We start from the raw sequence: 15,966 nt of genomic DNA on the forward strand, positions 1-15,966 counted from the left end.
TCTTTTAAAAAAACTTTTTTTCATTTTAGTCTAGATTTTGGTCTCTTTCTCTCACTGCAAGGAAGCTCACCATCCAGTACATCACCACACGTACCGTATCTTAAGTAGATTCAGTCATGGGAACATGTCATTTAATCGTGTCCAAAATCATCTTGAAGTTCCATGAGCATTTCTTTCAAGAGGTATTGAATGATGAGCTTCCTACCTTTATTTCATAAGTTTAGACCCCATCATTGTACACTTGACTTGGCAGATCCATGGTATCTCATGAAGGATTTCTTGGTCCAGCTAAGAGTAACAGGAAAAGACAGTAATCAAGAAGGTACTTTGAGACTGGTAGTTGGTAAAAAATGAGCAGAAATTGCAGTCCTAGTTCTTGGTCAGATCTGGTCCATTTCCAAGAGATACAGTAGTAAACATGAAAATTGCAGTTAGAAAAGTTTTATGAAAGAACAAGATTGATGAGGAATTCACACACGTCAAAATGATTTCATTGAGAATCAAGCATTGGAAGTAATGGATAAAAGCAGGTCAATGGCATTCCAACAGTAAAATTGAATAACATGATGAAAATTACAGTACTTGTGTTAAAGCAGCTTGTAAGACGATGACATATACAGTTGCAATTAGAATACTAGGATTTTCAAACCCACTCTCCATGATATAAAAGACCAAGACCTTGCTGTTGTGCGAATGAGACACCAGCAAAGATGAAATAATTGTGCATTGCATAGTTTAGATTTATTTTTTTTTTTTGCTTTGTCGCTGTCTCCTGCGTTTGCGAGGTAGCGCAAGGAAACAGACGAAAGAAATGGCCCAACCCACCCCCATACACATGTATATACATACGTCCACACAAGCAAATATACATACCTACACAGCTTTCCATGGTTTACCCCAGACGCTTCACATGCCTTGATTCAATCCACTGACAGCACGTCAACCCCGGTATACCACATCGCTCCAATTCACTCTATTCCTTGCCCTCCTTTCACCCTCCTGCATGTTCAGGCCCCAATCACACAAAATCTTTTTCACTCCATCTTTCCACCTCCAATTTGGTCTCCCTCTTCTCCTCGTACCCTCCACCTCCGACACATATATCCTCTTGGTCAATCTTTCCTCACTCATTCTCTCCATGTGCCCAAACCATTTCAAAACACCCTCTTCTGCTCTCTCAACCACGCTCTTTTTATTTCCACACATCTCTCTTACCCTTAGGTTACTTACTCGATCAAACCACCTCACACCACACATTGTCCTCAAACATCTCATTTCCAGCACATCCATCCTCCTGCGCACAACTCTATCCATAGCCCACGCCTCGCAACCATACAACATTGTTGGAACCACTATTCCTTCAAACATACCCATTTTTGCTCAAATTACAGAGGTATAAGTTTGTTGAGTATTCCTGGTAAATTATATGGGAGGGTATTGATTGAGAGGGTGAAGGCATGTACAGAGCATCAGATTGGGGAAGAGCAGTGTGGTTTCAGAAGTGGTAGAGGATGTGTGGATCAGGTGTTTGCTTTGAAGAATGTATGTGAGAAATACTTAGAAAAGCAAATGGATTTGTATGTAGCATTTATGGATCTGGAGAAGGCATATGATAGAGTTGATAGAGATGCTCTGTGGAAGGTATTAAGAATATATGGTGTGGGAGGCAAGTTGTTAGAAGCAGTGAAAAGTTTTTATCGAGGATGTAAGGCATGTGTACGTGTAGGAAGAGAGGAAAGTGATTGGTTCTCAGTGAATGTAGGTTTGCGGCAGGGGTGTGTGATGTCTCCATGGTTGTTTAATTTGTTTATGGATGGGGTTGTTAGGGAGGTGAATGCAAGAGTTTTGGAAAGAGGGGCAAGTATGAAGTCTGTTGGGATGAGAGAGCTTGGGAAGTGAGTCAGTTGTTGTTCGCTGATGATACAGCGCTGGTGGCTGATTCATGTGAGAAACTGCAGAAGCTGGTGACTGACTTTGGTAAAGTGTGTGGAAGAAGAAAGTTAAGAGTAAATGTGAATAAGAGCAAGGTTATTAGGTACAGCAGGGTTGAGGGTCAAGTCAATTGGGAGGTGAGTTTGAATGGAGAAAAACTGGAGGAAGTGAAGTGTTTTAGATATCTGGGAGTGGATCTGGCAGCGGATGGAACCATGGAAGCGGAAGTGGATCATAGGGTGGGGGAGGGGGCGAAAATTCTGGGAGCCTTGAAGAATAGTTTTAGATAACTCTGTTAATAACAATCTCATTAGAGTAAATGATTTTGGCTTTCTACATACCAATCCAGGAAAGAATTTGAATGGTTATCTATCTATCTATATCTCCCAATTCCTATAGGAACTCCCTGAAGAGGGTGGCTACAGCAGGTCTCCATTATGTTATGAACTCCAGCTTCATCTTTGTATTTATCATTCAGGATGTATTGGTTGGTTTTTCAAAAATGGGAGAAAAACGATTAGCCATATCTCTAATTGTCATTCATGTTGCATTAGTGAGAAGTCTGTGAAGTGACTTCATTAACATCATTGAATGAAATTTATTTGAGGCCCAGAAAATGAGCACATTGATTTTCGCTTGTCCTTTTGTTAGTTTTATTATCAAAGTTGTACTCAAGATAGGGGAAACTGTTATTTTATTCCACAAAATGATATATATCTTAAGTTACAACATACACTTTGAAACCTTTGGCATATGCAGTCAAATTATTCCTCACATCACATAGATAAAATATTATGTAAAGAAAACTTGACAAAAGAAGTACTATTTGTGGTCTAGTCTAGATGAATCATTTAGCAGGTTTTAAAAGACTATGCAGCAGGATATGTTTTAATACTTCGATTGTTAATTTCTAGCAAGCCAGTGGTTGATAATTAAATTCGATATTTGAAAAAGGGTAGGGGTGGGCGTGGGGGGGATTCCATGAGTGTTTTATGCACTTTAGTGTTATATGGGATTAATTTGCATTAACACCTTTGCATTGGGATAGGAATGTGTAACAATTTCTGACTTTTTAGACCATGTAAGATTTTAAATTTAATGATTATGTATGAGAACTAAACAAATCCATCTTGCTAATTCAAAATTAACTGCCCTACCCCATTCATCACAGTACACACCACCAAAAAAAACTTCCTTAGCTACTATTGTATTATAATTCAGACTCACCAGAACCTCATAGTGATGAGTGTGCTCATATTATACACCATTCTTCATATACAGTATACTTTTATCCATCTATATGTTATCTTTAAGTCTCCTTCTATATACATGGGATAAATCAAGCATTAGAGCCATGCAGGTTACAAAAACATATCTTGAACTCACCTCAGTATGCTGAAATGAGCACTCTCTTCTAATTACAGTATTGCTCCTTATTTATTCATTTCCACTCTAACTTGAATAATCAGGAAAAACTGTTAACTACTTATTCTTTTGTTTTCAAACACACCTTTCCAAAAAATTAATGTATTTTCTTACCTCCTTTACCCACTAAGGTGAATAATCAGTTGAGACTTATATCCATTCATTCTTCCTTTCTTTCCTCCATACACTGAAATCTTATATTATTATACTGGAGCATTTATATCTATGTGGAAATAAAGTACATAATACACCAGCTTCAGATAAGTATAAAATGATAGATATTTTGCTGTAAAGTTTACAAATTTCATCTTTATATATTTGTAGTCCCTGTAATCAAGTCCAAACCTGAGGATAAGGTAAGACCACTAGGAAGCATCTTAGTGCTGGACTGTGAAGCTGCTGGCTATCCTGTGCCTGAAATCACCTGGGAACTCAACCGTCCTGATGGATCCTCAGTGAAATTGCCAGGTATGTACTCAACAGAGATATTTGGTCACAGTTATACCTAACTGGTGTTCTCTGTTTTTAAATGAGAAATGTAAAATTTCAGATCAAAATAGGCAAAAGTTGTAGATTTTAGTAAATGGTTCCAATGCCAAAACATACAAACACACACACCTGGCATAGGTTAGGGTGTGTGTATGTGTTTGTGCACATACATACACATACACAGGAGTAAAGACATGGTAAATTCATACATGGTTAAGAAGAGGGGCAAAACGAATGTGAAACTCTCTTCCCATAACGCACAGATGGTAATGAAACGGTTCTTTGAGAGGCATAGGGATAGAGCAACCAGAGGACATAACATAGAATTAAGAAATACTTTTATAACATAAGAGTGATGGATGAATGGAACATATAGCAAGGACATGGTTAATGCAAACAACATACATAAATTCAACTGGTTGCATGATACTTGAGAGTGATCAAGAAATGGGGCCCCACAAATGTAAAATGCCTTTCCTCTGTGGTACAAATAGGTAATTCCAAATATTATATAACACAGAGAGCAGAATTTATTAATATCACTGGGTAGAGATGGGTAGCAAGTACAATTTTGGGACTTTTCAAGAGAATCAAAGCATAAACACTGATGCAGGGGAACAGAGATATAGGGACATTGAAAAAGAGGAACATAGGGAATTGATGAAGATATAGAGAGGATGACAAAAATTTTTAGAGGCAGAACAGTCAAAGAAATTTATGGTTCAGAAGACGGAAGGTTTAAAAAAATTCAGAGTATCTAGGATCATTGCTTATTGGTAATAAAATATCTGAGAGAAAACTAGACACAAAGATGTTGAAACAAAATAAATTTAGCTGAAAATTAGAAAGGTTAGTGAAGATAACTTTTGTTCCAAGTATAGTTGAAGAAGTTTTTTCAGGATAGATGCAAAGTACTGAGGATAGGACATAGTGAAAATAGGCCTTCGTATGAATATAATCAAGTATGAAATTAGTAGCAGGAATCTTGAGTGTGAGAGGAGTCTTTACAGTCAACAGTGTACCTAACCTGTCACGAGAACTCAGACTAAGGAGAACTGTAAGGGAGACAAACTGCTATCAAATATTAAGATTGCATTTAAGGACATGGATAAAGAAAGGTTCAGCAAGCTATTCATAATGAATAGTGCACCTAAACTAAAACATATATCTCAAGTTTGGTCCCTAAACTTGATGAAATACAAGGAAATAATAGAGAAGATCAAGAGAAAAGCAACAAAGGAGACCATAACTTTTACATACCATGGAGAAGAGAAGAATAAGGAAGACTTAATTGTAATCTTCAAGTTCCTAAACCAACTTGGAGATGTCATCTATCATTTTTTTTTTTTTTTTTTTTGAAAGATACAGTGATGGACAAACCATATGCTGTAACAAAAAACTTTTTAGGGTCAGAGAATTGACGAATGGAATAACCTATACGATGATATTGTAAGTACTTAGAAAATGCTGAGTGCTAGTTAAGAACTGAAGAGTTAATAGGGTCCCATCACTATAAAAATTCCTTCCCTTATGTGGAAATATGTAATTTTACACAAACATACATTACCATTTTTAATCCCTTAATCTATTAGATAATTTTTTATTTTCCTAAGTAGAAATTCATATCCAGAAAAGTAAATACAGTACGTGATGAGTAAATCAGTAATTGAACATGTTATAACAACCTTTATGCAATCCAACATTCCAGCAAGAACCCTGGATTTTGAACCATATTTTACACATAGATTATGTCAAGTGGTTGTTGTGCATGTTTTTTTTTTTTTCATACTATTCGCCGTTTCCCGCGTCAGCGAGGTAGCGTTAAGAACAGAGGACTGGGCCTCTGAGGAAACATCCTTATCCAGCCCCTTCTCTGTTCCTTCCTTTGGGAAAAAAAAAAAAAAAAAAAGGCAGAGGGGAGGATTTCCAGCCCCCCGCTCCCTTCCCTTTTAGTCGCCTTCTACGACACGCAGGGAATACGTGGGAAGTATTCTTTCTCCCCTATCCCCAGGGATGTTTTATAGTGGGTATTTCTTGCAGGTGATGATCCTTCATTTGCCGTCCAAGTTCGAGGTGGTCCTGAGGATCATATGGTTACTGGGTGGGTTCAGATAATGCGTATTACAAGGAAGAATCTTGGCATCTACACTTGTGTGGCCACCAACACTGAGGGTGAAGTCCGTGCCTCTGCCACTGTTTCTTCGGAAAAACATGGTTAGTTGAAGTGTTGACAAATCTAATTAACTTATCCACATTCAAAAAGGTAAGAGCTAAATACTCAAAAGATTCTGCATTTCATTTTCATCAAGAATAGTTATATATTTCTCACTAAATTGTTTGTATAATAATGAAAGTTATGCAAAGGGTATGGAAAAAATACAGAAATTACAAACAATGTTGTGCCATGCTATTCTAATTTATGAATTGATATATAAAGCAAATGTGGAGACTAAATTAGAAATATAAATGATTTTTGTTCATGTTTTGATTACAGTTATGAATATAGTAGTACTTATTTCTTGGTTTACGAATAACTAAGGAGTATGAAGATTGATTTTAAAGATTGATTTTAAAGAAAAGCATACAGCAGGCACAGGAAATGTATATCATTAGCATGACTGTCTTTTCAGGAATGCTTCACATAGTTTACGTTGTAATTGCTAAGGGATTTTAGATCTTGAACATATTCTTGAAAAAGTGTAGCAAATGCCATATAATTTTAGAGGGAAAATTCCTCTCAGATTCGTGATTTGATGTTTAAACTTAAAACTATGTTACCACCATCATTTTCTCATCCTTCTCTTTATAAAGTCTTTATACATTCCCTTCTGTTTGCTTCAATATTTACACACAGTATGGTATCCCTAACTTTTCCGTTTATGCTCCACATATTTTACATTGTAAATTGCTAAGGGATTTTAGATCTTGAATTTATTCTTGAAAAAGTGTAGCAAATGCCATATGATTTTAGAGGGAATACTCCTCTCAGCTTCATGATTTGATGTTTAAACTTAAAACTATGTTACCATCAGCATTTTCTCATCTTTTCATAAATTCTTCATACATTCCCTTCTGTTTGCCTCAATATTTACACAGTATGGTATTCCAGTTTTTTTGTAACTTTTCCATTTATACCATATAATATATTGAAAGCTGGATGGCGCATTTATGATCTTCCCAAACTTTTCATTCACTCTTTTTGCTCACTCTGCTTTCAGTCACCCAACAATGTCACTAAAAACAATGAATATGAATTATGTGCATTGGTGAAGTTCACTCACAGAGAAAAAAAGTTATTCCATAGAAAGTGTAAGTAGTTATATTGCTTTTGTGAATTAATGGTGAAGTCTATGAAAAAACAGTGGAGCAGTAAACAGAAATGGGAAGGTGTTTTTAAAAATGATCATATTGGGGTGTAAGAAAACCATGAGAGACCATCAAGTAGGATATTTTGGGTAGGGAGACAACTATTCAATGCTGTGAAAGCCTTATGTAGAAGAGCAAGTGCATGTGTACAAGAGGATGGAAAGTCAAGCTAAAGTTTCAGTATACATGTGGGTGTGAGGCAGGGCTGTGTGATGTCCCCATGGCTTTTTAATAAATATATGGAGGAAGTGATAAGAGATGAAAGCAAAAGTAGGGTGAAGGGATTTACAGATGGATTGTGGTGGTGATGTATGGTGGCTAGTGACAAACCTGTTTGAGGATGATTCTACATTTGCTGAGAGTGAAGAGGCATTGCAGAAGGTTGTGTGAAAGCTAAGGCATCTGCTAAAATCCATACTCTAGCTGTCATGTGTAATGTACTGAAACCACAGCTCCCTATCCACAACCAGGCCACACAAACCATTCCATGGTTTATCCTGGATGCTTCACATGCCTTGATTCAGTCCATTGAAAGCATGTTGACCCCTGGATACCTCATCATGCCAGTTCACTCTATGCTGTGCACACTTTTCACCCTCCTGCATGTTCAAGCCCCAATTACGCAAAATCTTTTCTTTCCACCCTTCTGTTTTCAGTTTGGTCTCCCTATCCTCCTTGTTCCTTCTGCTACTGATACATTTATCCTTTTTGTCAACCATTCCTCACTCATTCTCTCTATATATGTCCAAACTGTTTCAGCATACCCTCTTCAGCTTCTTCAACCAGACTCATTTTATTTCCATACCTCTCTCTTACCCTTTCATTACTTACTCGATCAACCCACCTCACACCACTTATCCTCAGACATTTCATTTCCAACACACCCACCATCCTCTGCACAGTCTTGTCTTAGTCATAGCCCATGCCTTGCATCATGATAATGTTGGGACTACTATACCTTCAAACAATTTGCCCACCCAGATAATGATTTCACTTTCCACATTCTTCAGTGCTCCCAGAAACATAACCCTTTCACTCATCCTTTGACTCACTTCCAAGTCCATGGTTCCATTCATTGCCATGTCCATTCCCAGGTATCTAAAACACTTGACTTCCTTCTATTATTCTCCATTCAAACTCACACCCCATCTATCCTGTCCCTCAACTCAGCTAAACCTAATGACCTTGCTTTTTGACATATTTACTCTTAACTTCCCTCTTTCACACAGCACTCCAAACTCGGTTACCTACCTTTCCAGTTTCAAATTCAGATCTAGCACCAGTGCTTTATCATCAGGAAACAACAACTGACTCATTTTTCACGGTCTCTCATCCCCTGCAGACTGCATACTTGCCCCTCTCTCCAAAATTCTTGCATTTACTACCCTTGCCAACCCATCTGCAAACAAATTAAACAACCATGGTGACATCACACAACCCTGCCACAGACTACACACGTCATATAACTTTGATAAAAACTTCTCACTGCTTCTAGCAGTTTTGTTTCTATAATTTATATTTCTAAGACCTTCCACAAGCCATCTCTACACCTGATCCACATGTTCTGTGTCATTTCTGAAACTATACTGTTCCATCCCAGTCTGATGCTTTGTACATGCCTTAACTCTCTCAAGCAGTAACCTCCCAGACAGTTTACATGGCACATTCAACAAAGTTATTATTAATATATAATGAATGAATGATGTATAAAAGAAAGAGACAGGAGGTCAAGAGAAAGGTGCAAGAGGTGAAAAAGAGGGCAAATGAGAGTTGGGGTGAGAGAGTATCATTAAATTTTAGGGAGAATAAAAAGATGTTCTGGAAGGAGGTAAATAAAGAGCGTAAGAAAAAGGAGCAAATGAGAACTTCAGTGAAGGGGGCTAATAGGGGTGATAACAAGTAGTGGTGATGTGAGAAGAAGATGGAGTGAGTATTTTGAAGGTTTGTTGAATGTGTTTGATGATAGAGTGGCAGATATAGGATGTTTTGGTCGAGATGGTGTGCAAAGTGAGAGGGTTAGGGAAAATGATTTTGGTAAACAGAGAAGAGGTAGCAAAAGCTTTGTGGAAGATGAAAGCCGGCAAGGCAGCAGGTTTGGATGGTATTGCAGTGGAATTTATTAAAAAAGGGGGTGACTGTATTGTTGACTGGTTGGTAAGGTTATTTAATGTATGTATGATTCATGGTGAGGTGCCTGAGGATTGGCGGAATGCGTGCATAGTGCCATTGTACAAAGGCAAAGGGGATAAGAGTGAGTGCTCAAATTACAGAGGTATAAGTTTGTTGAGTATTCCTGGTAAATTATATGGGAGGGTAATGATTGAGAGGGTGAAGGCATGTAAAGAGCATCAGATTGGAGAAGAGCAGTGTGGTTTCAGAAGTGGTAGAGGATGTGTGGATTAGGTGTTTGCTTTGAAGAATGTATGCGAGAAATACTTAGAAAAGCAAATGGATTTGTATGTAGCATTTATGGATCTGGAGAAGGCATATGATAGAGTTGATAGAGATGCTCTGTGGAAGGTACTAAGAATATATGGTGTGGGAGGCAAGTTGTTAGAAGCAGTGAAAAGTTTTTATCGAGGATGTAAAGCATGTGTACGTGTAGGAAGAGAGGAAAGTGATTGGTTCTCAGTGAATGTAGGTTTGCGGCAGGGGTGTGTGATGTCTCCATGGTTGTTTAATTTGTTTATGGATAGGGTTGTTAGGGAGGTGAATGCAAGAGTTTTGGAAAGAGGGGCAAGTATGAAGTCTGTTGGGGATGAGAGAGCTTGGGAAGTGAGTCAGTTGTTGTTCGCTGATGATACAGCGCTGGTGGCTAATTCATGTGAGAAACTGCAGAAGCTGGTGACTGAGTTTGGTAAAGTGTGTGAAAGAAGAAAGTTAAGAGCTAATGTGAATAAGAGCAAGGTTATTAGGTACAGTAGGGTTGAGGGTCAAGGCAATTGGGAGGTAAGTTTGAATGGAGAAAAACTGGAGGAAGTAAAGTGTTTTAGATATCTGGGAGTGGATCTGGCAGCGGATGGAACCATGGAAGCGGAAGTGAATCACAGGGTGGGGGAGGAAGCAAAAATCCTGGGAGCCTTGAAGAATGTGTGGAAGTCGAGAACATTATCTACGAAAGCAAAAATGGGTATGTTTGAAGGAACAGTGGTTCCAACAATGTTGTATGGTTGTGAGGCATGGGCTATGGATAGAGTTGTGCGCAGCAGGGTGGATGTGCTGGAAATGAGATGTTTGAGGAAAATGTGTGGTGTGAGGTGGTTTGATCGAGTAAGTAATGTAAGGGTAAGAGAGATGTGTGGAAATAAAAAGAGCGTGGTTGAGAGAGCAGAAGAGGGTGTGTTGAAATGGTTTGGGCACATGGAGAGAATGAGTGAGGAAAGATTGACCAAGAGGATATATGTGTCGGAGGTGGAGGGAACGAGGAGTAAGTGGGAGACCAAATTGGAGGTGGAAAGATGGAGTGAAAAAGATTTTGAGTGATCGGGGCCTGAACATGCAGGAGGGTGAAAGGCGGGCAAGGAATAGAGTGAATTGGATTGATGTGGTATACCGGGGTCGACGTGCTGTCAATGGATTGAATCAGGGCATGTGAAGCATCTGGGGTAAACCATGGAAAGTTCTGTGGGGCCTGGGTGTGGAAAGGGAGCTGTGGTTTCGGACATTATTGCATGACAGCTAGAGACTGAGTGTGAACGAATGGGGCCTATGTTGTCTTTTCCTAGCGCTACCTCGCACACATGAGGGGGGAGGGGGATGTTATTCCATGTGTGGCGAGGTGGCGATGGGAATGAATAAAGGCAGACAGTGTGAATTGTGTGCATGTGTATATATGTATGTGTCTGTGTGTGTATATATATGTGTACATTGAGATGTATGGGCTATGTATATTTGCGTGTGTAGACGTGTATGTATATACATGTGTATAGGGGTGGGTTGGGCCATTTTCTTTCGTCTGTTTCCTTGTGCTACCTCGCAAACGCGGGAGACAGCGACAAAGCAAAAAAAAAAAAAAAAAATGAATGTTTATATGGACTATTATTTATCTGTTTAGGGCATAGTAAGCTAAAGAGTAAAACATTTTTGTTCATGAGGTATTCTGAATACAGAGTGTGGAATTTTCATCATATTTGCTGAGGTTAGAAAATGTTATGCCATATCTAGGATGCCAGGCTTGTATGAAAGACTCCTAATTCAATATAATGTATGAATATAGCGTGGAATTTTTATGAGACTTGCTGAGGTTAGAAAATGTTATGCCATATCTAGGAAGCCAGGTTTGTATGAAAGCCTCCTAATTCAATATAATGAATCTAAGTGGCTTTGATTTTCTTATCTTTGCAATTCTTGCCCTTTTTCAGGTGAAGAAGAGGATTCCATGAACACCTTGTAGTGAGGTTAATCAGAGATGAGATGGACACGTCGTCAGCTGACCACTGCCATAGTATTTAGTCTTCATTTCTCCTCATGCATCTTTCCACACATATTAGCGTTTTTTATGTTCTTCAATATTTGAAATCATTATAGTTTTCTCAATGACATATGAAACAGAAGTAAATTGTAAGAACACACTATAGAGGCACCCTGACTTCCATGCAGAGAGATATTTTCTATGGGTGTATAATCATTATGGAAACATACAAAATGCACTAAGTTAGTAATACTGTGACATGTAACAAATGCACAAATGGTTAAGTCACTAGACTAGGATTAACTAATATTTACACTGGTATCATTATTTTTTTTCTGGAAATGTGAGCTTCATTATTGTTTGTGTAGAATAAAATTTGAGAAAATAATTCCTTTTTCTTTTATATTGAACATTACATTCAGAAACCTTAATGGATATCTCAAAAAAATGTTTTAGTTTATATGACCGATGCTGCCAGGAAAAATTACACTTAGATTAGTTATGGACCCTAAGTTATAGAATGTGGCTTCCTTCCATGTTTAAAAAACTCAAAAGAAATGTAGAATAACAACAACCATTTAAGAACCAAGAAAGTTGCTGCAGTTTGAATTAAATTAATAAGAAAGAACTAACATGATTTTATGTGCAAAAACTGCTCTTTGAAAATCCTTGTACTTAAATTCTATATATGGTATCATGTGCATATGAAACCAAGCAGTCTGCTTTGTTCAACATGCAATGTAGAACTTGCAAATGATGAATACACACCAAACTTTGAGTACCAGTGGTGAGATTTTACTCTCAGGCAGGGTTGGCACATAGCAGGTCACTGTGTATCTTACTTGATTAATAACATTGTTTTTTCTGCCACCATGCATATTGCATAATTGTCAAGCTTGGGCTCATCTGTAATTGGTTTAACCACTTATCTATGCTTTGTTGGAGTGTTTCTGTGCAAATCTGATACAGAGTTTTTTATTTGGCAGTACACTGAATAACCTTTCCAGCTTTCTCCCCAAGCTCTCATTGATTTTTGTTTGACCAGTATATTACAAACTATTATTGTACATCTATGGTAATTAATCTTGTTTCTTCCTTGCTGGGATGCTATTAAACAAAGTACTGTGTACTATCTTCAATAATTTAAAACTTTTTTTTACATCTTTCTCTTCTTTATGGGCCATAGTTATATTCTTTGAACCTCTTATTATAATTTTCAATTCTCCAAATTTCTAGATTTTACTTGTAAATTGTTTCTACATTCTGTGTATATTGTTGATTTCTCCCTTTTTTAATATTGACCACATATTGCAGCAGTATTCAAATTTGCTTTTTATGTGTATTGAGCAACATCACCATCAGAAGTTATTTTATCAATAAGTCATATATACTACATGTTCATTAATGGTAATACAATTTTTACTCTAATCTTTACAAGATTCCTTTCTTGGCCTTTTATAGGGGTAACCTTTATGTTCAACATCTCTCCATGACTTTTTTTTTTTTTTTTTTTTTTTTTTTTTTTTTTTTTTTTTTTACTTTGTCGCTGTCTCCCGCGTTTGCGAGGTAGCGCAAGGAAACAGACGAAAGAAATGGCCCAACCCCCCCCCCCCCCCATACACATGTACATACACACGTCCACACACGCAAATATACATACCTACACAGCTTTCCATGGTTTACCCCAGACGCTTCACATGCCTTGCTTCAATCCACTGACAGCACGTCAACCCCTGTATACCACATGACTCCAATTCACTCTATTTCTTGCCCTCCTTTCACCCTCCTGCATGTTCAGGCCCCGATCACACAAAATCTTTTTCACTCCATCTTTCCACCTCCAATTTGGTCTCCCTCTTCTCCTCGTTCCCTCCACCTCCGACACATATATCCTCTTGGTCAATCTCTCCTCACTCATTCTCTCCATGTGCCCAAACCATTTCAAAACACCCTCTTCTGCTCTCTCAACCACGCTCTTTTTATTTCCACACCTCTCTCTTACCCTTACGTTACTTACTCGATCAAACCACCTCACACCACACATTGTCCTCAAACATCTCATTTCCAGCACATCCATCCTCCTGCGCACATCTCTATCCATAGCCCACGCCTCGCAACCATACAACATTGTTGGAACCACTATTCCCTCAAACATACCCATTTTTGCTTTCCGAGATAATGTTCTCGACTTCCACACATTTTTCAAGGCTCCCAAAATTTTCGCCCCCTCCCCCACCCTATGATCCACTTCCGCTTCCATGGTTCCATCCGCTGACAGATCCACTCCCAGATATCTAAAACACTTCACTTCCTCCAGTTTTTCTCCATTCAAACTCACCTCCCAATTGACTTGACCCTCACCCCTACTGTACCTAATAACCTTGCTCTTATTCACATTTACTCTCAACTTTCTTCTTCCACACACTTTACCAAACTCAGTCACCAGCTTCTGCAGTTTCTCACATGAATCAGCCACCAGCGCTGTATCATCAGCGAACAACAACTGACTCACTTCCCAAGCTCTCTCATCCACAACAGACTTCATACTTGCCCCTCTTTCCAGGACTCTTGCATTTACCTCCCTTACAACCCCATCCATAAACAAATTAAACAACCATGGAGACATCACACACCCCTGCCGCAAACCTACATTCACTGAGAACCAATCACTTTCCTCTCTTCCTACACGTACACATGCCTTACATCCTCGATAAAAACTTTTCACTGCTTCTAACAACTTGCCTCCCACACCATATATTCTTAATACCTTCCACAGAGCATCTCTATCAACTCTATCATATGCCTTCTCCAGATCCATAAATGCTACATACAAATCCATTTGCTTTTCTAAGTATTTCTCACATACATTCTTCAAAGCAAACACCTGATCCACACATCCTCTACCACTTCTGAAACCGCACTGCTCTTCCCCAATCTGATGCTCTGTACATGCCTTCACCCTCTCAATCAATACCCTCCCATATAATTTACCAGGAATACTCAACAAACTTATACCTCTGTAATTTGAGCACTCACTCTTATCCCCTTTGCCTTTGTACAATGGCACTATGCACGCATTCCGCCAATCCTCAGGCACCTCACCATGAGTCATACATACATTAAATAACCTTACCAACCAGTCAACAATACAGTCACCCCCTTTCTTAATAAATTCCACTGCAATGCCATCCAAACCTGCTGCCTTGCTCCATGACTTAACTGTTTAAATTTCTCTTCACTAAATTCCATTAGATTCTCCTGTGCCCATTGTAGATAATATTATATTTAGATCCTCTTGCAATTTTACTTTTTTCTCCACTGTGCTTACCATTTCATAATGGTATCATTTGCTGAAGACTGTATAACAATTTCTCTTACTGTCTTAACTATTAATTAAGGATACCTTTCCAATCCTCAAAATTAATGATAATCTGGTTGTTAATGTCTTGAAAAAAGATAATTTCATAACAGTGGAAAAAAACAACAACTCAGAAGTATATTTCATCCACTGCTATCACCCTAATAATGTGCAGAAGTTTCTCGTATGTTTCACCACAATGTGCTAAAACGTGCAGAACGGCCTGAGTGTCAAGAAAGTTGCCACTGCACATGTTTTTTTTAATTCAGTTTACCTTTTACCTATGCTGAAAAATAACTGATTATTATTATTATTATTATTGATGTTTTATTGTTCATAATAAATCTTTTCATGTTTACTTTTTTGATGGCTGCAAAATTATAAAATTTCTAGAATTACCAACTGCACTAGTCACATGCAGTATTGTGAAGGTTAGGTGAGCACTGGCAACACTGCCTTCATCTTAGCCCACCTCATTTTTAGTCTACTCGATATTGGAAGAGCCAGTGTAACTCTCCTCACAATCTGAAGACAGATGATCATCAAGTACTGTAAGTCAGGATCATCTGTCAGGTCTTCAAAATCTTGTTAAAAGCTTCTCAATATAATGTTTAGAAAACTTGGAAAAATTTGCTGTCATTGATAAGCATGGCTGGAGAAGGATGAACTGTGGGGAGAAATTATCATGCACTGTCAACTCAGCCATAACCTAGGTTCAGCACAATGCCTTGGAACAGAGGCCTTAAACAAGGCAAAAATATCCATTTTGAGGATTCACCTGGTTCACATACACATTCATATGAAGTAACTTAGGTAATGGGTTACATCTCTGTCTATGTTGGATATCATTATTATGAAGAGTGCCAACCTAATACAATACTGTTCCCTAAGGAAATCCTGATCAAGTGTCCAAATCTGACATAATATCAAGTAATACTGTCTAGAATTTCTTGTTTGACAGAAACTCTTTAATCCCATTTCCTTA

At 38.2% G+C, this 15,966-nt stretch overlaps 1 protein-coding gene across 1 annotated transcript in view; it reads left to right on the forward strand.

Moving 5' to 3' along the window:
- Positions 1-12,011, forward strand: part of LOC139754629 (insulin-like growth factor-binding protein-related protein 1) — a 56,301-nt gene extending 44,290 nt beyond the window's left edge. Inside the window, exons 4-6 of the mRNA XM_071672124.1 lie at positions 3,682-3,825; positions 5,887-6,060; positions 11,574-12,011. Coding sequence (XP_071528225.1) covers positions 3,682-3,825; positions 5,887-6,060; positions 11,574-11,605 — 350 coding nt within the window. The 3' untranslated portion in view covers positions 11,606-12,011. The remainder of the gene's footprint in view (positions 1-3,681; positions 3,826-5,886; positions 6,061-11,573) is intronic.
- Positions 12,012-15,966: the final 3,955 nt, after the last annotated feature.

The sequence above is a fragment of the Panulirus ornatus genome, chromosome 17, assembly GCF_036320965.1.
Source record: "Panulirus ornatus isolate Po-2019 chromosome 17, ASM3632096v1, whole genome shotgun sequence".
Lineage (NCBI taxonomy): Eukaryota > Metazoa > Arthropoda > Malacostraca > Decapoda > Palinuridae > Panulirus > Panulirus ornatus.